Source organism: Ostrea edulis, chromosome 2 (assembly GCF_947568905.1).
Source record: "Ostrea edulis chromosome 2, xbOstEdul1.1, whole genome shotgun sequence".
Lineage (NCBI taxonomy): Eukaryota > Metazoa > Mollusca > Bivalvia > Ostreida > Ostreidae > Ostrea > Ostrea edulis.
The window spans coordinates 30,740,125-30,753,392 of NC_079165.1; the positions used below are offsets into that span (position 1 = coordinate 30,740,125).

The 13,268-nt window shown below is 33.5% G+C and overlaps 1 protein-coding gene across 5 annotated transcripts in view; it reads right to left on the reverse strand.

The window, feature by feature from the left end:
- Nucleotides 1–13,268, reverse strand: part of LOC125678341 (spermatogenesis-associated serine-rich protein 2-like) — a 41,166-nt gene that overhangs the window by 23,446 nt on the left and 4,452 nt on the right. For 3 of the 5 annotated variants that reach the window (XM_048916737.2, XM_048916736.2, XM_056153735.1), the window contains exons 3-4: nucleotides 1,176–1,261; nucleotides 665–773 (exon numbers count right to left, since the gene is read on the reverse strand). In XM_048916737.2, coding sequence (XP_048772694.2) covers nucleotides 665–773; nucleotides 1,176–1,217 — 151 coding nt within the window. In that variant the 5' untranslated portion in view covers nucleotides 1,218–1,261. Of the gene's footprint in view, nucleotides 1–664; nucleotides 774–1,175; nucleotides 1,262–11,298; nucleotides 11,417–13,268 lie in introns of those variants that run through there. The other 2 variants (XM_048916734.2, XM_048916735.2) reach the window with 2 other exon arrangements.

Consider the following 13,268-nt stretch of genomic DNA (forward strand, 5'->3'; position numbering starts at 1 on the left):
ATTTTTTTACAGTGTTAAGGTCTTAAAAATTATCAATGAGGTTAGTTGTATTCAATTTTAACTTTAAATTTAAGCATTTATTCATTGGTGATTTTAAAATCATTTCAGAGCAATTCTGCAATTTTCTGCTACATAACGGGTATATGGGAGGCGTTCTAACTGTGGTGAGATCTTGTCCTGAGACACAGATTATTCTAACTAGGGATGTGTATGACACACAAGTGTGTACCACACACAATTCTTAACCGATCCTTTGAGCTAATGTAGTTCACCAACACCATTCAGAATGGCATATAATGTGTCACTTTTAATTTTTGTTACTGTCTGCAACATTTTATATACAGTGTAAAAGAATCCAAATACTCCAAATGCATTCATGAACAAACACAGAGTAAACACAGGTTTTAAACTCACTCCACTTTTGAAGTTGGCTGTTTTGTGATTGACTAAATCTGTCTCATGATTATTCAGTATCTCTGGTCACGAGAAAATGACCCTCAATGCAATACAATTACATGTTAGTGTAGAGAGTATGCGGGAAGATCTCGCATCTAATTTTAATAAAACTGAGAGAACACGCAATTAAACATTTGGACACAGACTGATTCTCCTGTTGAGAAATATATACATAGATGTAAATTCTGATTGTATAATGCACTCTTACCCTCACAATAGGCCTGAATTGCCTTGGCAACATCATACTCATAGTACTGTAGGACTAATATTATTTCATTGTTGCTTTTCCCCAAGATCACTTCCCGCACTGCATTGACCTACATAACAAAAAATCGCATAAATCAATTTCCATGAAAACCCAATTTTCATACTACAGTAAAACATGATTACAGCAAACCTCCAGGGTCAGCAAAAAACAGTTCCTTTGATATAACCAAACTTTATATCCAATAAAAGTTCCGTTATTTTCCATATATCACTCACAATAAGCATATATTCATTAAAAGTGTGTTCGCTATAAGCATGTTTTACTGTACAATAATACATATTTTGTATATTACATCAATTTGTTTCTGATGGTAATTAGTAAAATTTCTTTATCAGACATTAATACTATCAATGTGTGAACTGAAATGTAAATCAAGTCTATCTCTTCGTGGTAGTAATTTAAATATAAATAGAATAAATCAAAGATCTTTAATAATATCATTTGTCCATACCTTTTCCTTGATGTTTTCTTGAGCTAGGGAAACTTCTGCCATTACCGCTTTAGTTCTTGTATCAAAGTGTATGGTTCCTGAGTTTTCTGAAAGAAAAATATTGAACTTTTGTTTTATCAATCATAGGTCCTTTAAGCACTTTATAAATTACCATGCAAAATTTTCAGTGATTGAATTTCTTGGGGGGGGAAACAACATCGAAGTATACCTGACAATTCTAACACACTGTCAACTATTTACATTTACTCCAATTTCCTTAACATTTTAACTGAAACTGAAGCTTTACATCTCATAAACTTTCAACTTTTGAAATCGGCTCATCACTGCATATGAATACACTTGAGTACAACATAAGTTTATTAAAATTGCTAAAATGTAAAGATAAGCAATGTCTTTCATTTTCTGAAACTAATACACTTCATTCAATATGCCAGTGTGAAGAGGCTACAGGTACATTATCAAATATTCTTCCAAAAACTGAAACTGACATTTCTTACCCCCCCCCCCCCCAATCCACCCTCCCGAAATAACAATTTTTTCATCAAACACAAAATGTAACAATATGTTTATCAAAACAAGAGCTGAGACCTCCCTTCATCATCCTCAACAAAGCCAATGTCAACACGCACATTTCTATGTTATATGATTATTGAACAGAGAGAAGTCTTATAGCTCAAAACAACCCGACTCGAAACATTCACTTACTGATGTGGTAGTCACTCAAGGTCATATCAAACCTTTAGTTTGGAGTCATTCGACAAAGGTCAACTTCAGTTATGCTTCGCCATATTAGTACCTTACGACCATAACCTTGCTGATGTGACCTTGTGATCAGTGACCTTGTGATCACAGCACACCTTCATGATATGGGCAATCACATGCGATACTGTTGTCTAGGCATTCCATACAAGGGCATAAACTCCCACTTCTGTACACAAATTTAAAGATGTGCCTCATTCAAAAATCACTTCTTTGTAACTTAGTTAACATTACACTGTAACCTGCTCCAATTAGAAATCTTAATATTTCACCAAAACAAGGATCGACACGTTCAATCTCAGACAATATCCTACAACAGCTATATTTCAATAGTAGCGTTATATAATGTGAAGTTAACCTTCATTGATCAGCACTTCACCATGGGTCTTTGGTCTTTAAGCATTGTATGCATCTTAAATGAGATGTAAAAGATTCTATGCTTCCCAAGGTCGATGAACCACCTTATCATTAATCTGGTATATCATGGTAAATTGAAATCTATAAACTTCTGAAGGATTAAGTTCAAAATAAAATTATCACAAAAAGTAAAACAATCCACATGCAGTCCCGTGAAAAAAAAATTCTTACATTACCGTTGGAGTGAGACTAGCAATACCCATGTGAGATTCTTCATTCCCAATTTCATTACTACATCATTCATTATTACATCATAAATTCTCTATATTTTATGCTACACAATAAAGCAAAGTATTTTGCATTGCATTCTTCCAATTTCAATTTGATGGAAAATTTTCAAGGACAGTCTTGACTCTTACGATATCTAGTTTCTCGGTTGTTTCAACAATTTTCGGCTATGCTCACTAAAAATCAAACAAGTCAGAAAGGGCTCTGCAATGAATGAATATATATATATATATTCAACAGGTGTACTACCTCTAAACTATGTGTATCTGGTTGGGTAGTTAAATAGGCACAGTTGATATATCCACCATAATGATTTATTTTGACCCAATGATAGTCATTGAAAGTGCTGTCATCTAATCAATATTCCAAAAAATGTAAGTTCCAAAATTCCATAATGACAAAACCAATAATTTTGAACATCTAAAATAATCTTCATTTTCCTAATCCAAGTTCTATGAAAATCTTCTCAAATAATCTCAAGTTACTGTGTGCCTCTTATTACACACATAAACCTATATAAAATAAACATGATGTTTACAGTGTCCTAAGTCCCTGTGATTCAGTATTTTGATCTGATCAAGATAAGATACAGTTTATAATCAACAGTTCACACCTCCATTGCCCTGGGCTGTCAGTCAGTGTGTACTGTTAGGAGATTAGTGACACTTGACAGACATAGGGAGGTCCCTCCTATCAAAGCCATTGATAAACAATAGTGTTTATCTATAAATTTTACTCCATTAATCTCTGTATTATCCTTTACTTCCCTGGACAGCTTGGGTATGGGAAATAATTAAGACAAAATTTACACTTCAGTCTCATAATCACAGCTTGGATAAACTCTTTGTTGACACCAGAAACGAACATTGTATTTCTGGTAAACTTTGTATGATCAGTGCGGGTTCCCCACAAGTACATTGATCATAAATTTAAGTTTTAATTTTACACGCACCAACACAAAGCATCCAGCATTTACATAGCATCTCGCACGTGTCTCGATCGTGTCTCAATCCGGCCACTGTTCCATTCTAATAAAGTGCAGAGGCATGAATCCCATTATTTAATAAACAATACAATTGCTTATCAAACAATGTTATTTTACAAAAATAGAGCTAAATAAAGAGTCATCAATAAAAACGATGTTTTACTGTTTACAATTTGATGTACAAATGTTGAGTATGAATGAGTTCTTGTGTGAAATTTATACAAACACATTAGTAAGGGAAACAAAGTTAAAGAAAATGGTGGAGACAGATGCAGACTGCACAGATAACCAAAGCTGAACTTGATTAAAATATATCCATTCTACACTAGTAATAAAGAAAAGAGAGGATAAAGATTGAAGAAATATGGACTTCAAATAAATTTAAGTGTCAGAGTCTTTATAAAAAAGGACACAGAATTTAAAAAATATTCACACACATACCTCCCTTATTACGGAGAATATGATTTTTAAGTGATGTTTTTATTGGATTTTATTACATTGCCCCCACATTATGTTATTTTATTGTGAAAAATGAGAAAGAAGAAATGTAATGATGGGGTTCCACTGTATCTTATTAATATTTAAAAATTCAAAGTCCAATAATTCTTTAAAAACACAGCCGATAAATCTGAAAATCTAAAGGGGTCTTCCACTGCTGAATCCAAATTTCATGTATAAAATTTGTGAAAATTTCATACGGAAACTTCAGTTATTGTATGCTATAGAAAGTGCTGCTGGACGTACAGACAGATTACCGGAACCATAGGGCAACCACCAATTGTGGGACCCTAGTGTCAACCTGTATTTGAGTTCTTTCATTTGTTTTGTTCTCATAGATTTTATATTCTTTATAATTTTGTGCACCAACAAGGACTGCTCCTAGCAACAAAATATTTATGGTCACCATTTATCTATATCTCACCTCACATGTTCTGAAAGTGTGTTCTAAGTGCAGAAAGTTTACACAATCTTATTGCACACAGAACACACTGTAACAACATGCAAGATAAAAGATAAATGGTGACCATAAATATTGTGTAATGAAACTGCTGCTGGTAAACAATCTGATCTACCAATCAAAATACACCATTGCCTCACTGACGCACTTACTGCCACTGTTGACCGTGCAATTCCAGACTGTCTTTGCATGTAAACACATACTTACCATCTTGTGAAACATGCAGTTTTCCAAAAGAAATATCACGATTACATAGCACTAAAATATCCTTGCACTTTTACCATTGTCAAAATAAAACCATTGCTTGTAACTAAGTGAATGAAAGGAAAATTCAAATTTTAAAAATATACCATTTCCTCCCTCTGCAAACAAAAAAATCAAGTGTAGCAAAAACGTTTGTCATTTGAGAATGGCAAGAAACAGCATTAAACATCCTTATCAATCAGCTAGGAGTGCAAGTTTTTGCAGACCAAATCGTTTAACTTGCACAACACGGAATTCATTTCCCATGAACAATTTGCACATCAAGCATTTTACACATATAAAAAGGGCTAGGCCCCCCTATACATTTAATTAAATTTTATTCTTAAGAATATGCTTCTTAAAACAAACTAGATTCTCTAATAGCGTATTTTTGAAAGGAATCCTGAGACTGACATACTTGTAGAATATGACCTACAAAAATTTAAAGTTAGTGTTGCAACCTCGTTAGACACAAGTCCTTAATAACTACTTAGCACAAAGTCCTCATGTGTTATAGGTTTGCAGTAAAGGCGCCTACATAAAAGTAAACATTAAAATAAATTCATCTTTTTACATATCATTTATCTGAATAATATCTTATGATTTACTTTGCTATGTAAAGAGGTACCCCATAAATTTTTTTTATCACTTTCAAAAGAGGTTTTAATGTTCAAGCTCTAATTTTCCATGAAGTTCATCCTAACAATTCAACTTATATAAATAAACTAATTACAATTTAAAACACAATGTAGTTTACTTCTCTTCTGACTTCATCATATTGCCTTTTCAAACACTGAAAGTGCATCTGGTATATATCACAAAAATTTATTGTTAAAACTGGTAAATGCTTCTGATTTTTAAAGGTGATTAGAAGACTGATTGCAATTAAAGCCTGGTGTATGAAAATCAATATCAAAACCACCTCTACACATACCCAAACAAAACCTCCCACATGAAATTGTTTGTTCAACACACAATACCCACTATGTTCTTTCAGTGTTTATATTGATCTACCTCAGCATTATTTGCGTCATCTAAAATCAGTATCCAAGCATGCACTTTTGAAGAAAAAAAAAATCTTTATTCATTGGCATGTATAAATTTTGCAAGTAGAATGCTACATTTGTTTTTCACTCGGAAAATAGTAACCCCCTCTCTGATCTTAACAAAAGTGACAGTTTGACAGATGGTCTGCACAGAATACACAGTCATCTAATTTGTTTGAAGTGTAACAGAATATTTACATGTAGGAAAGCTATATGAGGCATACACACCTTTAACTTCTGTAAAGGTAATACACATGTATTGTACTAGTGCAAACTTACACAAGGTTTTGGATCAAAGCAAGAGAATACAAAACATTCTTGGACATCAGCTTGCGTGTTATTTATATATGGAGAGATTACAAAATACATTTAAAAAATTCCCACTTTCATCAACTCTTAATGTGTACCATATACCATGTATACAAAAACATACTTGTTTCTGGTGACAACACAGCTCAATTCCTGTTATATGTATCACTGAAAAGGACTTGTCATGGTTATAAGGTCAACTGAATTATATCAATACTTACAAAGCTCAAAAGTTATACTCAACGTTAAATGAAAGTTTTTTTCAATGCATAGATAAAAAGTTCAATTTCAAGGTCAGAGGGTTCATCTGAAAGACCTTGCTACATAAAGATAGAAACATATCAAAACTTTCTAACTTATAGTTCACTGAAAAACTTACAAGTGAAAATTATAACACCATCAACCCCCTTAAGTCTAATTCCAGAGACAAAATATTTTCCTTGTGGTTTAGTGTCCTTGAATACAAATTAATGTCCATTACATGTATAAGCATTCCTCATTTAACAGACCTGATCTTCTCTGACCATTCCCTGCTTAGCAATGCATTTAGATTCATTAATATAAACGGAAAGCAGTGTAAAAGTCACCAGGTCAGAGATTCTGGTGTCAATGGAAAGATCTTGCCAAAAGGAATACACATACCAAATACGAAAGCTGTACCTTATATGTTGTAAAAGATATGACCAAGGTTAAAGTTTTATTGAAAATTTTCAAGAACTAGGTCAATGGTCAATGTCAAGATCACTAGGTCAACAAATCTGGTACTAATGGAAAGGTCTTCTCACAAGAAATGAACATGCTTAATGTAAAAACAGTACTTCTTACAATTTGAAAGATATGACTTGCATTCAAATTTTCTAAAATTAGGTCAAAGGTCAATGTAAATGTCACCAGGTCAACAGGTTTTGGTGTCAATGATAAGGTCTTGCCAAAAGGAATACACATATCAAATATGAAAGGTCTAACTCTTATGGTGCGAAAAATATGACCAAGGTTAAAGTTTTGCCATAGAGAGACAGGCCAAAAACTATATGTCCCTGATTCCAGGGGCATGAAAATTATATAACTTATTTTTTAAACTATTGCTTTTTCACACAATACTTTGAATTATGCAACATGGCACACACGTTATGAAATTGAAATTATACAGGGTTCTAAAAATGTTTGACGAAAACATCCTTTATCTCACATCAAGACGCTATTGATGTAATAGTAGGTCGTACTTTAAAATATTTGACAAAATTTGTTTTCTAAAGTTAAGTATAAAACTTTAAACAGCTAATTTCCTTAAGAAATTTTGATATCATTATGCACATTTGAAATTTTTGATGTTTGCATGGGGAAACTGAAACAAGTAGTAATTCTTAAGTATGAAAAGACTGGGAAGACTGAGGAAAGGTCATGGTACACCCATATTGATGACGTAAAGTCGGCAACAACAGCTGATATCCACACTTAACAAATATTTAATGCACCTGGGCTCAATGGACCTATATATTGATTGTTTGAGGGCAAACATTACATTTTACATAAATCACCATTAAAAGTTCTAAGAAAGATGAAAAGTTGCTATAAAAACTCAGCCACAATTGAAAAAGCCTGTATTACTGGGGGGAAAAGGATGCACTTTCCAAATTCTAATTCATATTAGCAATACCCGCAGGATTAAATCCTAGTTTGTTTTGTTTTTTATCCCTAGTTCCAGTGATTGACTACTCCACATGGTTCCAAAGGAAAAATGTTGTTGATTGGCAGAGATGCATTACCAATTTTGAATTCTCTTTTCAAAAAATTACTTCCTTTTTCCATTTATGCAAAAGGAACATTTGCGATGCACTACCTTAACATCAGAGTGTTCTAGGGGGTAACATATAAAATTAATTCAACACTTCTGTGAAATAACTCTGAGCAATACATTAAGGTGGGTCCTTAGTCCTGGATTTTTGGGGTTTAGGTAGCATTTTTTTGTTTGGAATCAATAAATTAACATTCAGAGTAATGAAAAAAGGCAAAACAGTTAAGGGTTTCCATATTAATTTTTATTACATACACCACTAAAGTCATATACCCCGATGTAGATTTTTATGAAATTCATTGGAAACAGTTATTTGTTGGTATTTTAATATAAAAACAACAAAACATTTTTTGAATTGCATTTATTTATCGGGAAACATGTCAATAACTAAAACACATGTCATTTTCAATATGTTCATCAAGTTTTAGAATAATATGTGCAAAATTATTGAATTATCGTTATTCCCCAAAATGTTAAAAAACAAATGTGGACGCATTTTCCTTATAGCATGGTTTACATATCATTTTTTCTGTTTATATTAGTAGAGTTACATCTGTTATAGTTATTCATGGGGAAAAATCCATACCTTTCCTTAATAATTTCAAATCTATAGCTTCCAGATTATGTATACCCCCATCAAAAACTGAAGTCTGGCACCATACAGCTGAGCTATTTAAAATCACTCGGGATTAAAATTTTATGTAATTTCGTGAAAAGACACAGATAATGATTCCTTATCACCTTGGTAAAATGTTTGTCAAAAATAAAGGAAATCTATCGCATTATGGACTTGATAAATAATTGAATGAAAACAGAGTTATTGTCCTTGGATTCAATATTTTGAAACATATCATTGACTATTCAAACATAACTAAGAATTTTGAAATATTTTATGGCTAACAAGATTTTTTAACAATAACTATTGAAAAAGATTCAAACAAAATTTATGTTCCTATCATTAAATCATTGACTTTGCAAAATCCTATGACGTCACAGGAGTGTGGAACTACGTTAAATGAGCAAGAAAAACATGACAAAATGCAGAAACATAAAAATGCACTGTCATGTATTTCCTTTTTCACATGATTTCGTCAATATTCACCACTTAATCAAAAAACACCTAAAGTTGTCTTTAGGTGATATGTTGAGTCAAAGAATTTAACTAATATACTATTTTGTTGTTCTGACTCGAAATTTTTTCCTAAAACTTTGTCATGCAAGAATAAGACTTCCATCTATCTGTTCATCAGATTGAATACACTCTGATATTTGTCTGACATGCACCAATCAGTTATTCAGTATTAGTTTTTGCTTTTGCTACGAGATATTAGGAAGACTTCTAATAAAACTGGCTGTAACCTAGACCATTCTGCCAACAAACAGGCTACTGAAAAAGATTTAGTTGCCTGTGCTGACTAATGTCTACCAGGTGAATCCAAATTTTAGTTCCTGAAAGATTCAAAGGAAATTTTGGAGAGAGAAAAATCTGACACTTTCTTAAAGAATTTTCAAAACATAAAATTTCATCAACATACAGGTCCAATTCATTATGCCTGCTTAATATACACTTTTCACTGGATACAATAAAATTCAGGGGACCAGCTGATTGTTTTCAATATATTCAGAGTTAAAAATAAATGGAGTTGACCCTTTTTTCATCCATTTTGAATTTTTTAAATCTTATTTCAAACTCCATCTAATCAACCTATGCAAACCTGAACCAAAATATCAAGTTGCAGATTAATCATTTTCAAACATAACATACATAAAATGAAGAAAAAATAAATCAAGTTCAATTTATATGCATATGTACAATTGAGCCAAGGCAATAATCTACATGCACGAGTTTCAACATAACAGTTATGAAAACAATGCATTATCAACTAAGATATATATTTCAATATAAGCAATTTTAAAATAATTGACATTCTAATGTAAAGATAAAGAAAAAATGTTGAGGAATTATGCTTATTTTAAAATAAGCAATATTTCAAAATAAACAATTTCAATTGATATCATCGTTGCATGCCACAGCTAAAATGCACGCTCCTCTTCCCAGGTCCTACGTGGACATTTCAGCCATGGCTTGCAAGGATGAATTGATATATTAAGTTGAGTAAACTGTATTTATAAGCATTTATCCATTTGCATTCCTTAAAATTTATGCGAAAGTTTCTAGTATGTAGGTTCCCGATAGCACGTAACTGTGCATGAGCAGTTATTCCCCTTGTCGTTGCTAAGCAGACTATAAACACACTGCCATTTGCATTTTCGCCTCGGATGCTGAGACGCGAAACTCGCCATTATTTCAAGTAATGAATTTGATTAGAAAGCCTAGCAGCATTTGAGCAGTTTTTTAAACTTCATTTGACACACTTGTGCAATTTTTTTGCTGTTTTAGCGATTTTACCTATCGTTCACGCGATCTTATATAAACCGCTTTTGGTGACACTTATTTAAACACCATATTTTGGGGGACCAGTATACTAGAAGTGTTCCAATTTCTGTACTTCAATTCCTTGTTCATGTTTTGATTCACAATAGTGCACTCCTGTGGGTTTTGTAGGACCTACAGGATTTTTGACTGACCTCCTAAAAATATGATATCTTCCATTGTGTGATGATTGACTTACTATAACAATTTAGGTTTGGTATAGCTATTATTAATGGAAAAAAGTCCATAGATGTTATGATGTCAATCAGACACTTGTACTTTAAAAATGTCTTACACATTCATTGATTTGGTAAAACTAAAATTGTATGAATATGACACAATAAACTTTTTGACCAATGACTCCATAATTTCTATCTGACCTACAAAAAATGCCATATAGGCCCAACAGTTCTGAATATATCTAATACAGCACAGTCGTTTTGATAATTTTAATAGCTAAACAAGTCCTGTTGACCACCATGTAAACAAATCAATCAATCGTCATTCACGGGTATATGTGTATAATCTGTGCAATGTGGTTAAATGAGAAACATAAATTTATCTGTTTCCATTATTGCTTCTCCTTTTTACAAGCCCCTGAGTAAACTACATTACTACACAGCACATCATAACTTACGCAACATACACCTAAATATAAAACCGGTTTGCTTTTCTGTTTCCCCCCTAGTTTATAATGCACATAACTGGAGAATCGGTTGAATTGATTATTCCAAGATGTAAGTTAAAATACAACAATAAAAGAAATCAAAACTGACTGGAAACACACAAAAAAATAAAACGTTTGTTTGACGAAACCGTGTAGGAAAATGTATCGAATTCGCAGAACCTGTTACGAAAACCGATGTCAGATAAAATAGACAGATATTCATTCTTGTACATACACAGCATAGTAGTTTTAAGCCACAGGAACTTAATGAATGAAGGTTACCTGATCGTATACCGTTTTTTCTTGCCATCTTTATCTGTTTTGCTATATTCTACAAAGTTGCAGAGTATTGCCACTTTTACCGGAAGTGCTGCCTATTTTATGCGAGAATCTTACTGGATCCGGAACAGACGAGTAAGATTTCGCGCCAATATTTAAACAGACAGTGAACTGAGTAGTAATCTTAGTAATGCACTGTACCATAGACGTCTATGGTAATATTTTGATTTTAAAAAAATTGGGGTAATGGATTGAAAAATGTTTAAGTACTTTCTGCTGTTTTTGAACTTGCTAAACAAGCCATTGTTATTCTCTCGCCACACAATGTCTTCCTGTAAACAAACTTTTGACGTGATTCACGTGAATAGTTTGTTTACTAGAAGACAATAGACATATCTTTATTATAGAGATATATTTAAAGGTTGAGCGCCCATGGCTCTCTCCAATACAGCAATTTCACATGGGTAGTCCAACTTTATTTGTCCTTGTAAAATACTGTTCTTTTGTACATGTGTGTACAATCACAGTGGCGGATTCAGGGGGGGGGGGCAACCGGCGCCCCCCCCCCCTAAAATTTTCAAATTTAATATAAATCGTGGTATCTTGTTTAGAAAAATAAAAGAAGCAATCATTTCTTCCACTCCCGGAGAAATAAATGACACAATCTTTTGATTTCTTGAATTCTTATTTTATTGGGAGAACTTATTTTTTTCCCAAAAACTTTTAAAATTTGGCGTCATTTTACTAATTTCCCCTTATTAAAAATGATAGAAAATAGTACAAATGACTTAAATAGGAGACATATTTCAAGCCCTATAAAATCTGTAAAATCCAGGAGCTTCCGGGGGCTTCGCCCCCTGGGCCCTCCCTAGGGCTTAGCCCTGGACCCACTAGGGGCCGCCTTGAGGCCCCCAAACCCCCTGCCTCATAAAGTGGCGCGCCCCGTAACCGCAATTCCTGGATCCGCCCCTGAATCATGCATCATCTAGGCGTTGCATTGCAACCAGGGATGTGCCATTGTAACCCCTGTGGCGACACACTTTGAAAAAAAAAATTCAAAGTGCGTTAAATTTGGGACCAATATAATCAACACACTTTTTAAAAAAATTGAGTGCACATCGATATTTGTATTCATGGAGACCATTAACGCAATTTGAAAAAAAAAAAAAATATATATATATATAGCCTATATAGCCTAAAAACAAAAAATCTGGAACTTTGATTTTAATTAGTAGAGGGAATAATTAAGTGTTGTATTTCTTTCTCAAAATGAGAGGAATTGCTTTACCGTTGTCGAAAACGGGAAAAGGAAAACCAAAGAAACATGCCAGTCTTTATGATTATTTACCAGTAAATCATTCAAATTTATTGCATGTAGACGAGCCCCCACCCCCAATTTAACTAAAATTTTATTCTAGATCCACTCGCTACACTAGCATCTATAGAGAGTCTCGTCAGAGATCAAATTCGAAATAGTGACCATCTCAAAGGATCCCATTTTTAGCCGCAAAATACATGCAAGGTGGTTCTAAAATATTGTTTTCGGAGAGGACCATTCTCATAATTCTACTCAGCAAAGGTTTATGGAAGGTGAAGATAACGAACAGTGATCAATCGTATAACTCCCATCAGCAATACAAAATAGAAAGTTGGGCAAACACGGACCCCTGGACACACCAGAGGTGGGATCAGGTGCCTAGGGGGAGTAAGCATCCCCTTTCGACCGGTCACACCCGCCGTGAGCCCTATATCTTGAGCAGGTAAACAGAGTTATCCGTAGTCAAAATCAGTGTGCCAAGAACGGCCTAACAATCGGTATGAAACATGTCAGACAGCAGTTCACCCAATGATAGGTTGTATTGACGAACTAGATCGTTATAACGACTATAGAATTTGCGAAATGCTGACTTTAAACGAGACTGTTGGAAACCCTGCACCATCAATTTGTTTGTCAGTAGCCTACTTCGATTTAA